The sequence below is a fragment of the Cariama cristata genome, unplaced genomic scaffold, assembly GCF_000690535.1.
Source record: "Cariama cristata isolate BGI_N322 unplaced genomic scaffold, ASM69053v1 scaffold17090, whole genome shotgun sequence".
In the NCBI taxonomy this organism is placed as follows: Eukaryota; Metazoa; Chordata; class Aves; order Cariamiformes; family Cariamidae; genus Cariama; species Cariama cristata.
Window position 1 is genome coordinate 6910 of NW_009593107.1, and position 11507 is coordinate 18416.

Sequence of the window (11507 nt, forward strand, 5' to 3'; positions counted from 1 at the left end):
TGCGCAAAGCACAGCGAGAATCCAGGCTACAGAATTCTCCAGTTTATTTTGCCCTGAATGTCAAGAAAAAAATAAATTAAACATATTATTTTAGTGCAGATTGTTTTAAACACACTCTTAGAAAATATTTCATCAGCTGTTTTATATGATTATATTCTGATCAGAAATTAACGTGCAAACAATGAAGACTTGGTATCTAGAATTAGGAACGAAACTCAGAGCTTCAAAAACAATTTCCATGAAACTGACTTTCTAATTTCAACAATAAATTTCTTTCAGTTTGATGCAGAGGAGGGAACAAGCCAAGAAGCATGAGGAGCCAGGCCCACCAGAAGGACGATATGGTCTGTGAGCTGCCGTCCCGAGACACGCAATGCCATGCAGTGAGCGCACAACTGGTACTCAGCAAAGATGCTGTTTGCTGATAATCTCAGGCACAAACTGTTTGTTTTCCATTAAACCATTCTTGATTTCTGTTTATCCTTTCTAGCCAGGAACTGGATTTCTCTGGCTTCCTAAACTTGCCTGTAAAAAAGACATCGAAACCCTCCATTTTTCCTGTGAGCTGATTGCTGATACATTTCCTCAGGAAGAATTTCTCTGCTGCCTCTGCCTGTGAGCAGACACAGGTATTTCTATCAAGGTCAATGTTTCTGTTTTGAAAAGGCACTGCTCAGTGACCACAAGCATTATTTTCTGCCACATTATGTCATATAAAAAACCATTTACATTGAACTGCATTTTCAAAAGGCTGCCAAGTCCATGTGTGCTTACGATAACTACCTGTCCTATGCATCAAGGTGTCAGCGCTGCCCTTACCAGGGAATTGAAAGGATGTAAATCAGCCAGCAGCACGAGTGTTGGGTTTATTGGTGCTGCAGACAAAACAATATTAAATTGTGGCCAGATTTGTTTCTGAGAAATGAGGAGCTGAGCCTGCTGTCTCTGCCGACGGCTGTGGTTGCACGGTAGTCCCTAAGAGCGGCATGTGGATGATGCCATGAGCAGGCCTGTGTGATCCATCCTGTGCCGCCGTACCACCCTGATGGGGGTACACAGTCACCCTTGCAATTACAAATGGGTTAGGATGGTTTATTTTGTCTTCAGGGTTACCACTTTTCTTTCAAGAAAATAAGATTTAGGATGTAACTGTCAATGAGTTATGCTTCGTCTCAGTCTTAAGGATGACTGGGGCAGCAAACTGTGGAAAACGGTTAAGTCCCATAAACCAATTTTAAGCCCCGCAGTGTGACAGCTGGGAAGTGTCTCCGTTTTCTAAACCAAAAAGGAAAGGGTCCTAAGTCTCTTCCATCTTCTGTCGGTTGGCAATGGCCCCAAAAAGGCATCATCAGGCAACACTACATCTCACTGCAATTCAGAGTAAGGTGTGGGAGAAGCAGCAATTGCAGAGGCTGTGCTGTGGCTCTGGGGACCTGCCTGGGGTGCTCCTCCTCGGGCTTCTCTCCGAGACATGCCCGGAGGCACCAGCCCAGCCCCACACACCACTGTGAACCAGCTTGAGCCCATGCACCTGCCTAGTGAGAGGTGTCCACATAATACATGAAAAGGAGGCAACAGGGGAAACTTCCTCAGAGACACAGAGCAAGTTAACAGCAACACTACTGAGACCGGCTGAAGTACGTACTGAAACCCAGCGACTTGTGCAGTAACCTCTATCGTGTCAATGAACTGCAACAAGTCTCTAAAAACCCTTTTTCATAAGAAAAACTGAAGTAAGTGGACATGTCCTTGGATATTTTTGAGATTTAAGTAAATTTTTACGGAAGACTAACTTTTTTTTTTTACCATCAGAAAGAATTTTCCGTATTTGATCTGTGCAGTGCGTGAGTAGGGTGTCTGTAAGGGCGATGTTTCCAGGTTCCTCAGTCATCATCACGCTGCGCAGCACAGACAGCTCCAGAAGTGCTCTGGCTGACACAGAGGGGCCCTCAAATCCTTCAGCCTTGCTGGGAAAGCAGATTCAGGACAGCACAAGTGTGCTGCTATGTACTTCTTGGCCCCAAAATTGACCTGTGGATCTTTTAAACTGTGAACCCTGGCAGTGGCTGTTCACACGCACCTACAGCTTCACAGATTTGATTCATATTGGGCTGCTGTGCATAGTTAATGAAGGTGTTCAGCCCGCTCGGATGCACTGATGATTTTTTATCTGGCTTTGACTGCAATGCTTCTAAACGACCTTTTAGAGATAGCTGGTATCAAGGTGCAGCTTTACAATACGCGTTTTGGCAGCATGTGGCTGCATTTCACAGGGTTTGATCACCACCGCCCAAGGAAAGGATCCAGAACGGTGTTTCAGTTTTTAACAAAGTTGGAGGATTGCTGCTACAATGGATGGACAGTCTAGGCCAGAGGTTTTTCTCAGGATATGGGGTCAGAAGAGGTCTCCTGGTCTTCAAGTTGGTCTCATCAGAATATTTCCCAGATAGCTGCATGAGGCTAATAAACAGACCCAGGTTTCTTAATTAATGAGATGATTAGTCAGCCCCCCTGCCCTGGGTGAGTGGTCAGATTGCTGAGCCTCTCTTCCCAAGGGCTCACCAGTGCCACAGAGCCAGGTGGGAAGGTCAAGAGGATGTGTTACAGTAAGGAGGCAAAACACCAGGAGATTTGCATTCCATAGCAAACAGATGTAAGAGGGAAAAGTACAGTAAACAGGAGAGTGTAAGGGACTTTTTTTTTTTAAGTGAAAACCAGGAAGTTAAGAAACTCAAAAGATAAGAGCAAAGGAGGATGTCTAAGAAGAAACAGTTGATAACGTGCCATGATAAGGAAACTGTTCGTTCCAGAAAAACATGTTCAGCAAGCAGTAAATACAGAACAAAGTGGGGCAAATTATCATGTTACAAAGATGTTAAAACCATGCTCTTTTTTTTTTCCTCCAACATTTAAGAGTTCAGCTAGCTCCAGTAAAGTTACAGTTGACATGATCACTCATATTAACTTCCAGCAGGAACATTGCGATGCATGTCAGGGAAACACATGTAAAAACTAAAGAAGTAATGCAACTAAAAGGCCTTACCTAGAGCTTAGGCCTTAAGCTAGTTTAAAGCAGTCTCTGAAAACATAGGCATGTAAAAACAGAACACTATCTAAAACAAACCCTCCATATGTCCAAAAGTTTAGTTGGGAGATTGTTCGTTTACTTTTAATGGAACACAGATTTAACTCCCCTTGGCATTAACAAGTCAGTTTCTTCCTTCAAATACCTATTTTCCTGGCTTCTGTTAAAATTACTTGGTGGTCTGCATGCTTATGATTAGGCAGCACTTGCTTTCCAGCAATGTAATAATATTCATTACAAAACAGAAGTAAGTCATTCTTACCAACATAAATAATTTCACTCCAGTCACTCCAAAATCCTCTCACACAACATATGTGATGATTAGCTCTTATTTGTATGGAATACCTGCTGGTAACATCAATCCGTAATCTGAAGTTGTTTGAGGATATTTTCAATATCTGTTAGGAAAACAATATTGTACTGTTAGAATACTGTTGTACTGTTATATATAATATAGTACTTAAGACGAAACAATTCAGAAAACAAACTTTAACCATGTTTGTCTTTTTATTTTTTTAAAACTCCTTTACTAGATTAACTGTGAGCATCTGGCCTTGCTTTTGAAGTAAGATCTCTATTTTTATAGGTATAATTTCTCATAATACACCAATATTTCAGGGCAAATTCTTGAAAGACGCCTCATTTTTGCATGCTGGATTTTCAGGATTGTCCATCCTCCTACTGTTCTGAACCCAGATGCATAAAACAATAACTCCACTTTTTGTCCTTCTGCTTTCCTAGGTCTTTTGGAGACAGTTTGTTGCAGACATAAATGACATCCAGAAAAAGAGGAAAAATACGAAAATTTATGAGACTTTGGGTTTGCTGAACCCTAGTCACAAATGGGACACAAGTTTCACCAAAAGTCCATAGTTTCAAAAAGGTACTAATAGCAGGTTTTATTTTAAATGTTTTAAAATTTGTACTATATCCATGAATATGAAGACTTTTTCACTAGGCTGCATAAAGGCAAATTCTAGCTATATATAGGACAGTCAGCTCAGAGACAGGAATGTTATGTAATACTTGGGCATCAGAGAAGCAATTACCTGCTTGTTACCTGACTTCAAATTGAAGAGGTAAAATTCATATTCAAAACATTCTTTAGGGAAAGGAGAAATTGGCTTCTCCCATGTGGCCAGGAGATCATTTTGCTCTAAGAATACAGTGACATTTCTGGGAACATTCACTTTCTCTACAAAAAAGAAAACCGTACTGGTAAGTTATTTATAGAGCAAAGTTTAAATACTAACAATTGGAGAATTTTAGAACCTGATAGTGTTTCCAATTAGGATCTATAATCCTTGAATTTATTTCACATTTTGGACAGAAAAGATAAAGATTTAGGAGAAATAACTATATTGCAGAAAATAGTTAAGGGAAAACAGTTTTAAAAATCCACTTAAAAGTTCTGGAAAACTAGATCACTGGGGGTAGGGGAAGAATTAGTTAAATTAATTTTCACAAAAACATTAAATTAATTATAGAACAGTTAAAAAAAACTTCTTTTCAGGAAAAAAACAGATGTAACCAGAAAAGTTACTGAAAACTGGAACAAATGCAAAGGAATGGATCAGCAGCTATTATGGGGATGATTTCTAAGAAGAAAGTATGTCAACTGTTTTATCTTAGTGAAGCCATGAAAAAGGGAAATGTTAGCTGTTTACAAAGTGTGGAACTAATCAAGGAAAAGAAAGTATTGGGGTAGATGAAAGATGATAGACAGTCATGGCTGGTGCTACCTTTTATTTGACAGCCTAATGCCTTTCTTTAAAGGGACATGGTTATCTTGAACATCACGTGTCTTTTTCCTTTTAAAGAAAGGCTGTAAAATAAAAGGTAGCAAAAACTGTACTTGAAGGTATACCGACTAAATCAATTGAAAATGAATATTGGAAATAATGCTTTGGCTAACAAACAGAATAACAAATTGTCTTTTCTAGCTTTTTTTTAAATCATTCTATAAATTAAAATAAATTATTAAAATCAAAATTAGTTAAAAGCATCCATTTCTGTCTTATAATCTCTTCCAATTTCATTAAGATGTCTATGCAAAACCAGCACATACCTTCACCTGCATCAAGAACCATTCGATCCAGTAGTATTCTCTCACAAATCTTTTGACAATCCTGCTAGACATTTTAATATTTTTTAAAGTGTATTTCTACTCACCAATGGCATTTTGGTTAAATAACTGCTGAAAAGGCTTGATTGCTGCGTACTTGCTAGACCCATTAATGTGTATTACAACGAGATTGTCAACCTCTTCGGGATCAATATGAGTCGCTGAAAATCTGCACTCAGTATTCCTGTTCCACTTGTCTTTGATATAATCTTGACATTCTTCAGCGTACGTCTCATACCTAAATTAAAATACTTGTGAGACATGATGCTCTTAGAGAAATTAATTGCTGACTGAAATGGGAGAAAACACCAACCTGTAAAATAGAAAGTACTTGGTATCTTCTGGTGCCCCTTGGCCAGGAAGCCAAGTGCAATGAAGAGAAACGGTGCTGGAAATGGTGATGCGAGTAACACAGGACAAATTAGTGACAGATGTCTCTGGAGCACCTAGAGAGTCAAGGAATTATAAAGCAAAAAGAAAAATCTTATTACAAAAGTCGTAAGAAATTCATGTTGCTAAAACACTTTGATTACAGTCTTTGGTCTATTATATCTATGTCTCTTGTATCCATTTCTCTTCACTATCACACAGGTATACCAGTTATGGATGGATGAAGATTCCCAAACAGTGGAAGTAAAGCTGTACCACAGAGCACCATTACATATTCCATGTACACCAAATCAACATGATCTTTTAACATCTCAGAGCGTATGAAAGTAGGTTAACTTAGCCCTAGCAAGGAATTTTTAGAAAATTTTAGATGGGTTATCCATGTTCTGCACTTCTGGATTGTACTCCAGGTTCCACAGCAGTAGAGAAAGGCCTGGACTAAATGGTTTTGTAGTATCAGTGTAGCAGGTAGAGGGGAAAATGCTGTATTTTTCAAGTATTAAACCTGTCACCTTTTGATGTCTCCTCCACAGCCTGGGGTAGAACACAAAATTCAGACCTCCCCTGCATTTCTTCTTACCTGGCGGAGGCGGCAGTTTTTCCTTCACCCAGTCACTTCTCATCTGAAGGTCATTGTGGAGAAGTAACGTCCGAATGTGTGCGGAGAAACCGTTGTGAAGTGCAGCTGTTCGAATACTGTAAGTCTTCTTTGTATCGTACTTGAAATTAATAAAACCCAAACAAATAAGTATCACATGTGATGGAAGCCAAATTAAGGGACCTGCAAAGACTGATCTAGTCTTTGCAAAGAGGCAAACCAGCCAGCTAGCTTAGCTGGCTATATTAAGTGTGTAAAGCTAGAGAGTACAAATAATCCGCATAAGAAGCGTGTAAGGTTTCTTATTTAAGATAGCAAGACCCTCATCTTATCAAAAATTTGTCTATAGCATACAGCTGTGATGAAACATGGTCTGACATTTTAATGATACCCTGGCACTAATGTGAATTAAGTGAGCTGACTTGAATGGGGAGCACATTCACTTAAAACCAGTGTCCAGCTTCCCCCCAAGAGGAACGCTGCAGAGACTTCCAATTCCCAGGCTAACCCTTGTGCCAGCAGATCTGTCCCAGTGTAGCTGAAAGGGAATCTCTCCAGTGCCCAACGTATTTGTTTATGATATAAAAGAATAAGTGATTCAATATGCCAGTCATTCAAGAGACATATCATGCCTACTGCCCCCTGGTTTGGTGCAACATGTTTAACTCAACAGCAATTTAACCTTCTTAGGATACTGGACTTATCTTTTATCTTACCTCTTCAGGCACAGGGCTTAGGATTTTCACATCGTATCTAATAGTGTAGTTTTTTTGTTCTTGATTGGGGTTTGGTTTCCAGTGTAAAAGTACTTGTGCTAATGCAGAGACTGTAAGGGTGAAGTTAACAGGTGGGAAAACCTGAACTGTAAGGGAGAAAACAAAAATATTCATAACATATTAATCCAGTGAATTGTTTACAAGCAATGAGCAATACAAGCAAATAATTTCATTTCAATATTATATTCTCTCAACAGCTTCTTATAAAATGTTTCTAATATTTTTTAAATATCTTTAAATAACATCCAAAACTTCATCAAATAAGAGTGTACTTAAAGCTTAGCCTAAAAAATGAATTTTTAAAAGAGTTTCAACTTGAAAATCACAATGATACATTGCATTTGGCTTGTTAATTAGGTTCAGGTTTTTCAACTTGATCCTCATAGCCACATAGACACTGGACATCTGTACGGAAAGGGGGCTGATCAAGTGAGCAACCATACGAACAATTCTCACCCATATAAGCTTGCAGAAGAGCATAAGGAAGGCGGGGGGGCGGGGGAGCTTTCTAAGAGAAGGTTGACAGCCACAAGAAGTTATATGTGAGAGAATAAACAAAATGATGAACAGAGGAATTAAGCACAAATGGAAGAAAACACAGAAGGATGGGAATGAGAATTTAAAACGACAGGGCAAGAGGGATTCCTGGAGCTCATATGGAAATGAGGAAGATCCCATGCTGGGGGAAAATGTTAGCATATAAATAGCAAGGCAATGAAATAATCAATCTACTCCCTGCCATTTCTAGAGTTCTTCAGAGCCTGTCCTCCCTTAATTACCATTTCCAAGGCAGCTGAGGGGTGTCAGTCCCCACTTCACTTCTCCCATGATTTCAACCTTTGATGCCCACTAGTTCAGGTTTCAAGCATGCACCTTGCATTAGGAAAACTGCCTCAAAAAGGCTCAGAAAACCCCAACACAAACCACCCTGAACTGGTTCCCTTAAAATGTTCCTTGCTGAGATGCCCACAAAAAATGTCACCATTAAGGTTGTTGATACACCAGGATTACGCCAGTGATGCTTGGTGTTGCCATGTTTCTGAAGCTAACTGCAGTTTTGTTCCTGGAAGTAAAATTGCTAACTGCAATAATGCCTTTGCTCTAGCCGGATTAAATTGTTGAATAAACCAAGCCAGGAACTACTGTCCATCCCAGAGGGCAAATGGCATGGCAAAGGTTGTGTCTACATGCCTCATCGTTCTTCCCTCTGAAAGCAAAACAGTCCTTGGGCACTGGCTGGGAGCAATCTAACGAGACAGGATACAACTGTCCCAGGAAGCGTGTTAACACAGCATGGTCATCTGTGGTCCTGTACTCACGGCATGGACTGCTTTATTCATGTGCAGAATAGTGCATTTGACCAACACGTGGAGGGGCCTTGGTCACCCACTGGTGCTAAAGCTACACGCTGGTAGAAGGAAAATGCCTTACCTCCCGCAGCTTGAGGTATGTTTCGCTGAACCAAGTTCGTTGTCCAAAGGAGGATCAGAAAAACTCTCCTCATTCTGGCCATAATCTTTAGATGGTAAATGAAAACAGCCATGTATCAGCACACGTGCCTTGTCACCATTTTGCAGAGAACGATAGCTAAAAAAGAACACAATCCCAAGTGTTAAGCACACAAATCATGGAACATGGTATAGCCGCATGATCAAAGGAATGGAACTGCTACCTTGCAGGGGACAGACTCCTCTCCTTTCCTTGCAGGAAAATGCATCTTGTCGTAGCTAAATTTAATATAAGTACCACCAACCACATGTCATTTTGTTCCATTTGCTTTTGCTAGCCCTCTTTGAAAGAGCTACTGGTTTCAAAAGCTGTCATGTGTGGATGTTCAGAGCAGCAGTCACGGAACTAGAGCATCTCTCCACGGAGAGGAGTGAGTCGGGTTCAGGTATATTGGCTTTCAATAGAGTCCCATTTACTCCAAGAACAGAAATAACAATATTTTTAGCTGTCACTATATATAAAATTGGTACTTTCTGGAATTTACTTTCCAGCTTCTATTTCAATAAAGCTCACTAAAGAAGCAGTCTCGGTGCTCACCTCAAGGCTAATTCTCCAGTGTTAATTATTGGCTGTAAGAGAAACTATTTTGTTTGTTTCTAATTTAAATGAACAACTATTTTTAATGCTTAAAACCAGCATGTTCTTATGCTTCCTATAGACTGTTTCATGAAGTACTGGAAGAAAAAAAATCTGTGTATAATCATTCATGTATAACCCAATATAAACAACATAGAAATACAGAACAGCAGCTTTCCAAAATGTTCTTACTGAAGAGAAATATGCCCTCCCAGCCCAATCGCACTACTTCCCTGGGGCACTACAGCAATTGCTTGTATGGAAAACATAATATTTTCAGATGGTAATGAGCAGAGAAAGCATCTTTAACCCATCAGTTCTCCCTGAACCTCCAATAAATAACCCGGGGACTGGAAGCACTCCAATTGATCACAGTTGGAGTACTTCTGCTATATAGCAACTATTTTTCAAAATGGTGTATGAATGCTGAGTTCATTAAAATGACACATAATCTACAATACACTGTGTTGCTTAATGTCCAAGTCCACTCATTATCTATGTTCATATTTTGTATGTATCTGCTATTCATATTTCATATCTATCTGCTATTCTGCAAGCCAAAATGTGTACGAGGCTAACTGAACCTCTGGAGTTTGTTAACAGATTATTCCTGGGGAGTCAGGGTTTGCTTTTAGATACGTTGGGTTATGGAAGACATTTTGGCCAGACATTTTGGTTCTTCCAAAATGTATGTGAATCACAAACAATCAGGTAATTATTATCCACACCGTACATTTATGCCTACACAATGCCTCCAAGACTATTTCCTATTGCATTACCATTCATGAGACGTCTGTTCTTTTGGATTTTCTCACCTGAATGCCATGCAGACCTCTGCTTCGCAAGATTATGTTATTCTGGAGGGCATTATGCGGACCGAACACAAGTTTACAATGGCACCTGATCTCTGCCACACCTATCCTGCTTTTCTGATAAAAACTAATTAAAAAACCTGCTAGAACACGACACACATTTCCAATATGCTTTTGTACAAATTACTGGCATCAGGCTTTCTTTCCTCTTTCAAAAAAACATCATTTCATTTACCTGATAAGACTATTAAATACACTAATAACTTTTTTCTCTATTTAAAAGTAAAAATTTATCCACTTCAAGTCCCTGAAAATAAGAACTAGCTTCTCATTTCCAGGCTAGCAATAACCCCCAGTACAACTCTGCCAAGAATGCGACTCTGAGCTGCACAGGTGCGTATGCACGTGCTTTTATGCATGAGTGCATATCGGCACTCTGTTAACATTACCCACCACCTTCATTGCAGCTCTCCCATCGGCCACCTACAACCAAAACCAGCAGCTAAGAAGCAGTTTCAAGTAGATTAAGCTCTTGTAATGTGAACTAGGTACCTCGCTGAGAAAGACACAAGAACCCACCGAAGGGCGTTCCACTCGCATAGGAGAGAGACGGAGGGATGGGTTGTGCTTCCCCAGCTGCAGTCAAAGCCTTAATCACATAAGACATCAGGTATAACTACGAGACTTTGAAAAAGAAGCTTCATTAGTTCCACTGCTAAGAGCACTCATGGGTTTGTTTTTTTTAAAAAAAGCAATCACTTCAGTACATTATTAAAAAAAAAAAAATCTTTAAAAAGCCTCACATTTTACAACTGCTTAGGATTCACATCTACTAACTTGAGTAACATCAGTACGCTGGTTTCAGGACTGCTCTGGCATTTAGCACAACTAAAAAAAGCTGGCTCTTTTCTGGGTTTACTTAAAGTGGGTTTGGTGACCTATAGATTCTTTTTACTTTGTCCTCAAAAAGTAAGGATTCTGATTCTTCCTGGGCACATTCTTTTCCAAAAAAATGAAAAGATCCTAAAGATCAACTTTTCAAAGGTACTTTTGCTGTCTAAAAGCATGTACATATTAGATACAGATCTAACATTTTCTGAGCAGCAGTTTACTGATTTGAAACTGGATATAAAACATTACTGTAATGCAGACTAGTTTTCAATTATCCCTGTTCTTCTTTTCAGTTTATCTTTTCCTGCTTTGTTTTCAAAAATGCTATTTTTCTTTTTCTTGCTATCAGACTAAGATTGAAAATATAGCTTTTGGAAGAGGTATTTCCATAGCTGTGTAAGACCACAACCTATAAGAACACCGTGCAGCCTGCGATACTCTGTGTGTTTCAGGTGAGAAATGACAGAAAATAGAATCAAAACAAGTGTATTCAAGTAAAGTTGTTAACTAGCAATCCTCAAGAGGATTATGCTCCTCACAAAAATATGGATATAACAAGCTCTCAGGACATATAAAAGCCTTGATTATATTATGTTTTGGTTATATATGGTAAAAAGTAATAAGCAGAAGGTAAAGGATCTATTCCCTTCATAAAGTATATCCTCCTTCTTAAAGGACAGTAGAAATCCAAACCATAGAAAACATAACTAGCAATCCTCAAGAGGATTATGCTCCTCACAAAAAT

General features: G+C 39.3%; 1 protein-coding gene across 1 annotated transcript in view; it reads right to left on the bottom strand.

Moving 5' to 3' along the window:
* The window catches only part of IL5RA (interleukin 5 receptor, alpha), a gene marked incomplete at its 3' end in the record, with an annotated part of 13631 nt that extends 5144 nt beyond the window's left edge, over nt 1–8487 (bottom strand). The window contains exons 1-8 of the mRNA XM_009709036.1: nt 8406–8487; nt 6915–7060; nt 6181–6319; nt 5524–5656; nt 5258–5448; nt 4135–4280; nt 3348–3483; nt 4–53 (exon numbers count right to left, since the gene is read on the bottom strand). Coding sequence (XP_009707338.1) covers nt 4–53; nt 3348–3483; nt 4135–4280; nt 5258–5448; nt 5524–5656; nt 6181–6319; nt 6915–7060; nt 8406–8487 — 1023 coding nt within the window. The remainder of the gene's footprint in view (nt 1–3; nt 54–3347; nt 3484–4134; nt 4281–5257; nt 5449–5523; nt 5657–6180; nt 6320–6914; nt 7061–8405) is intronic.
* Nucleotides 8488–11507: the final 3020 nt, after the last annotated feature.